Raw genomic sequence first — 6,084 nt, forward strand, 5'->3', positions numbered from 1 at the left:
GTTAAAATATAGCTCAAATTCAAACACACTCACTTTAAACAATCTCTCTCCCACCTTTATATCAAAGCTTTCTTCCACCATGGATTGACAATCTGTAGTAATTTGAATTAAAGCCTTGACAAATGAACCTAGGAACAAGGTCCTCTCATCAATAGAGATAAGTTCGCCCCATTTTCCTGCTATATTTTGGAATGTCTTTTGGCTCCATGCAAAAGCCGGGATACCGTTACAAGAAAGCTATGCACGACGACTACGACACTCAGTCTCTTCTTACCACACTACCACCTTTTCGAACCACTTTTCCAGAGAGCATATCCTATTTTTTAAAACTTTATCCCTACTCAATTCATCTTCAAAAATGATTAAAACCGCTAACACACTTAACCTTATGATTTTTGGCTCCTGAATACCATCCATGTGCATCCTTTTTGCAAGGTATTTATTCTTCATGAAAACCTTACAGCATCCTGTCAGACTGTCTTTAAGAATCAGTAGCTTTTCCTCATCAATGGAGCCTTCAATAGAAGTACCGGATTAAATTTATCGCCCTCCATACGCTTAGCTTCAAGTGGTTGAAAGACATTAGATTTTTTCTCCAGAATGCATTTCTTGTTTGAAACTTTGCCATGTAGACTCGAACTATGTTGCAATGGATTCTAGAGCCATCAAGATGTAAAATAGCTTTTCTCGCATCTTCCATTCATGTGAAACGTACAAATCCGAACTTGCTTCCTCCGCTACTTCTCTTGTTTGGGATGAACAAATCGACAACCACTCCATAGTTGTCAAAGATGAGTCGCAACCAAAGCCGGCTCTTGGCAGGGGCACCCTGAGCAACTGCTTAGGGTTCCGCTCCTATATTTTTTACAATTAGGGTCCCCTTCTTTTAATTTTTATAATTAGGGCCTAATTGTTTTAATCTTTACATCTCGGGCCTTATTCCTTAGTCATTAATGATGTGCTTGACAAAGTTTAATTATTTTTTATGATTTATTAATAAAATATTAAATTAATTGTTCATAGTAATGAAATATATTTTCTTCTATAGGATTTATTTTTGAGTTTTCACTTAAGACCCTAAAAATGTTTGAAACGGCTCCGGCATTAACCTTTGATAATGTAGATTATCATGTACATTAAAAACAATTAGTGAGAAGCAGGTGCCCCTGTTGGAAAACCATATTGCTGCAAAACAATTTCGTTATAACATAATAATCAAATAAAGAATGAGATAGAATGATTTATTGTGTCGTGATATGGAAGTCACTGTCTTATAAGTAATTAGGAAGAGGGACTATCTCTTTTATAGGAGTGGTAGAGGGGTAAAATTATCAATTTGCATTTACTCCGATTAAAAAAAAAAGGAGTAACCAACTCTCTAAAAATAACCTTGTATTTGCATTACTAACAACCCCTACAATCAGCTCTCGGTTGATTCGCTGAGTCGCCATTTTTTTTTATCTCCAACTTAAATGCAAAACAATGCTTCTTCAAACACGACAAAATCTCTACTTTCATGTTTAAGGATTCACAAAATAGGCAAAAAAATGAAACGTTTCTTCTTTTTCTTTTTCTTTTATTGCAGTGAAAATGACTGCAATATTGTTTCTCCCTTTGTTTGGTCTCCTTTTCAGGTGTGGGAAGCTTCTTTACTGTTTCCTATGTACGGACAGACCCTGCATGGAAAGGGAAAAAAGAAGGAAAGAAAAGGAGCACTAGTTGACGCAAGTATGGGAGATCATAAATGGAGTGTCTATACGTACATGAAACTGAAAGATTTAATTCCTACAAGAAATTGGAAAAGCACCGCCAATCCATCTCTCTCTTACTTCTCTTTATTAAGCATTTCATATCCATCCATGTCAGTACACCCAATGCAGTTGCTTCCAACATTCAATTGCAGCTTCACACACACGCATACACATTTATATAATGCAAGATTTTAGGTCTAATTCTGACTTTACTCCATCTACTATGTTGAAATATGAGATTTAATCCTTCTACTTCAATTTGACATAATTTGATAACTCTACATTTATAATGTCATTATTATGTTTAAACTTGTTAGAAAATTGTAAGCAGAAAAAAAAAACAAAGTTATATCAACATGTAATAAGATATGCATAAGAGGTAAGATTTAATGTGGTTTAAATCATGATTGAAAAACAATAAACATCGTGACATCACTTTAATGCTAACAATTAACCTTGTTATATGTTTAAATCTACTATTAACATTATAAAAAAGGATCAAATCACGTTAAATTAAAGTAGAATGATTAAATTTCTAGTTTTTGCATAGTAGAGGAGTTAAAACCAGAATTATTCTCAGGTTTTATATGCATTCTTAGTATGGAACATTATGGCCATCTGGGAGAGGAGACCCGCAAAAAGTTTAAATGTCTATTATATACTTTAAATACGGGGTTAATCAACTACTGATATTCTTTTTACCAATTCTACATTTAATTTTAGTTCCACAGGAGAGAAAGGGGACTCTAGAGAAAAGAAGAAGAGTACTCTTAGTAGGTTTAAAATCATGACTTAAACGAATGTGAGGGAACAAAGATGAACAGCTTGATTGATCGATCAAATGTTTTTTCTCAATCAGCGGTTGGTATTAACTTCTTACAAGGACTCTTTCGATATGAATGTATAGGTATTGTTGATTTCTGTAGTGTAATTATATTTTATTTTGTTTCTTAATGTTTTGTCGTTAATAGCATAAAATTTTCGAACAGACAACAAAGGAAGGTTGCTATTCTTTTCATAGTTTCATATTATCGAACTCCACACCGGCTACGTATAAAACTTTCAATCGAGGAACAGTAATTGTAAAACGAACATTTCTTGTTGCATTGAATCTAAAAATAATCTTGTTATTCTCCGAGAATGCCAACTAGAAGTTTATCAATGGAGCTCAATTTTCTCTGCAATTTGCTCCCTATGAATTTCCAAGATCACTAAACAAACTCTATGAATGTGAAGAAAATAACTTGGAAGGAAAGAATGACAAATTTCACCTAACACTATTGTTTAATTATTGTTGTTAATAGTGATTTTAGATATATATATATATATATATATATTATCCTTAACCTATACACCGTACTGCAAAGAAAATAATACATGAACTTCAGCACAAGTGAGGGAAAATGCTCTCACGCACGCTGAACATTGAATAAGAAAGAATTTCCTCAATTTATTTAGTAATTCAAACAACAAAGCATAATTAAAACTAATTAAGCACTAAAAGAATCATCAAATTTCCATGCATGATAGAAATATGTACTTAAGATATGAAGAATATTCAGTGATTTGGAGCAACATTAATTATGCCTTTCTTTTACCTCTCTTTTCAAGATATTTAAACCCTTTGTTAAATATTAATCTTAAATGTGCACTTGCTAAGAGAATCACATTAAACACAATTTCCTACATATAAAATTATCATAATCAGATGCTTATACATTGTAGAATCCCCTCTCATGTCTAAAAGAGTGTAAAAGTTGTCAGAGTCTCTTACCTCTTAAAATAGTCGGCGCCCATTGCATACATCATATGTTGGGCTTTCAGTTTTACTGGTTTTCACCTTTATTGAGCTTCAAACCATAGCTATCCCAATAGTTCTCTCCATCAGCCATTAAGAATGGAAAGCATCGATCATTTACACTATTGCCAACAGCCTTAGAAGGGGAAGAGCCATCATTTGCTCCAAGTCTCAGTGTTTCACTGTAGAGTGACTCGTTGTTCTGATAATAGCCACAGTGATCTCTTGGGTTCTCCTTTCGTTTTTTATTAGTTTTCATCAAGTAACCACCGATACTATCCCATTTTTCTTTGCACATTAAAGCACTCTTTTCAAAGCCTAAACATACCATCTTAGCTGCAATTTCCTCCCATAGAATCTCCTCAGAGCACCCTTCCATGGTGGTTCTCAGTTGTATTAGCCTAGAAATCTCAGTTTCTTGCCATCCATCTACCTTAACGGTGTCCTTTAACGTTTCACATTGGTTTTCCATTTCACTAGCCATTACCATCTCAGGTGATGTAACACCCTTCAATTGTTTCCCAGTAAAGTTCTGCAAGGCCTCCATTAAAGCAGAATCTCTGGCTTCAATCCAAGCTCTTTCTTTAGCCCAAAACTTGTGCTCTCTATCAATCCTGGCAGCCTCTTCTCTCCTCCAGTGTTCCTCCCTTAAAACCCTTTCTTTCTCTTTTTCTTCCAGAGTCATTGTCAGCTTCTCAAGCCATGCCTCCTGACTCTCTATTAGCTTCCTCATTTGTGAGTCAATGAACTCTTTTATCTTTGCTTTGCAACACCTACTACCACCGCTTTTCTTTTTCCTAGAATAAGTACCATTCTCCATTGCAGCTTCCGGGCTTAAACCATTGTCATCTGAGGAAGAAGGATCGAATTCAAAGGAATTTGAGAGGCTTAGACTATCGCAAAGCTTTTGTGAGTGATGGACATCTTGATTTGCATGAGTAATATTGCAGTTTTGAGTGGCGTGGAACAGAAAATTATTGCCAACAAACTGAGTTTCTTGGCCTGAAATTGAGTTGCTGGTTTCTCCATATAAAGCTTCAAGCTGTCTAAAGAATCTATAATGCTTACCATCTTGTCTTCCGGCTTTCCCCTCCTTAGTCTTCTTGTAATATTTATACAAGTTCTCAAATTTCTCCCTACATTTTTTCCCACTCCTTTGGTACCCATGATCCTCACACATGATCCTAAAGTAACAAGAAAAAGAAGGAAATTTGGGATAATAAGTTGAAATTACAAATGGAAACCCTAATTCAAATTTGGTAACTGAAGCATAAAAGATGTATCGATTTAGTAGATGTGTACTTAAACATCCAAAAGTCTTACTCATTCTTATATCCAAATAACAAAAAAAGTTTTTAAACAAGAAGCTTTGAACAATGATGAAGGTAACACATTTTCAAAGGAAAAACAAGTCAGTTAGAAGACTATTGATTATTGAAATGATCAACCATCCTTTTTTTCCAATTATATAAAAGAAGAAACAGCACCTGGTTGACTATTCCTGAACTGAACCTGTTTCAGCATAATCGTTTTCTTAAAACCATAAATTTGGTTCAAAAGTTTGGTTTAACAGCAAGGAACACAATGACAAGCTGTGTTTTCTCAACACAAATTAAGATTTAAAACCATATATCTTTCTGTTGGAAATCATGTAAGAATAATGAAAACGAAGCTAAAGAAAGACACCTTTTGCGAATGGAAGGAAAGGATTTTGAGGGGGGGGGGGGAAGGAAAGAAAAGAGATTTAGGGTATGTTTATTGGTAAGTGAATACCTGGAAACTTCATCCCACAAAGGACCCTTTTGATTTGCTTCTTTGAACTTAGGATCAAGTCGAGATCTGATCTCGAGAAGTGTTAAAGTCTCTTGACGAGGCCATCTTCCAGTTCCCCCGTCACCTCCAAAGGGAATAGCTTCACCATCGAACCCACAACTAGCACTAGGAGTGGAACCACCATTGACAGCCACAGCAGCTGTGGGGGTACAATTATTAGGAGTAGCATCGGACTGGAAGTCGTAATGAATTCCACTAGGCATCAATTCATGACCAACTTGCCTACCCACCATTTGCATCATATCAAACTGCTGGTGGTGGTGGTGATGGGGAGGCTGTGGGGGCGGAAGATTCCGGTTGCCGGAGGAGAATAACTCAGGATCATGTGCAACTGTTTGGAAATGACTTGGCCTCCCGTTGAGCAGTTGCCTAAGATCAGGCATGCAATATGGATGGTGATTCTCCATCTCCATATGGAAGAGAAGAGAATCGATTCTACAAAAGGGAGAGAAAGATAAAGAGTATGGAAGGGGTGGAGGGAGCAGCAGATTCAGATCGTGTGTTTTATGAAAAAGTTAGAATTTTTAAGCGAAGGACTATGGTCCCATATAGGTGTATAAATGTACGTATTCTGTGCTACAATTGTAAGTGAGACTGTGGAAGCGTGGGTTGATAGAGAGAGGGAAAGTGGGTATTCACTGGTTTGGACAAAGTAAAAGGCAAGTGGAGACTCCAACACACGTATGGAAGCATCAGCAGCTG

At 36.0% G+C, this 6,084-nt stretch overlaps 1 protein-coding gene across 1 annotated transcript; it reads right to left on the bottom strand.

Moving 5' to 3' along the window:
* Positions 1 to 3,313: 3,313 nt before the first annotated feature.
* On the bottom strand, positions 3,314 to 5,861 carry LOC120126001 (trihelix transcription factor PTL-like). The gene is made up of 2 exons (XM_039144308.1): positions 5,323 to 5,861; positions 3,314 to 4,733 (listed from the first exon to the last, which is right to left on the bottom strand). Exons 1-2 carry the CDS (start codon positions 5,793 to 5,795, stop codon positions 3,578 to 3,580), a joined length of 1,629 nt encoding a protein of 542 aa, XP_039000239.1. The 5' UTR covers positions 5,796 to 5,861; the 3' UTR covers positions 3,314 to 3,577.
* Between the last annotated feature and the right edge of the window lie 223 nt (positions 5,862 to 6,084).

Source organism: Hibiscus syriacus, unplaced genomic scaffold (assembly GCF_006381635.1).
Source record: "Hibiscus syriacus cultivar Baekdansim isolate YM2019G1 unplaced genomic scaffold, ASM638163v2 tig00110450_pilon, whole genome shotgun sequence".
Lineage (NCBI taxonomy): Eukaryota > Viridiplantae > Streptophyta > Magnoliopsida > Malvales > Malvaceae > Hibiscus > Hibiscus syriacus.

Coding starts and splice junctions, on each gene's coding strand:
- LOC120126001 (XM_039144308.1), bottom strand. CDS start 5,795: ATGGAGATGGAGAATCACCATCCATATTGCATGCCTGATCTTAGGCAA. Junction 4,734..5,322: donor TTGTGGGATGAAGTTTCCAG/GTATTCACTTAC, acceptor TTGTTACTTTAG/GATCATGTGTGAGGATCATG.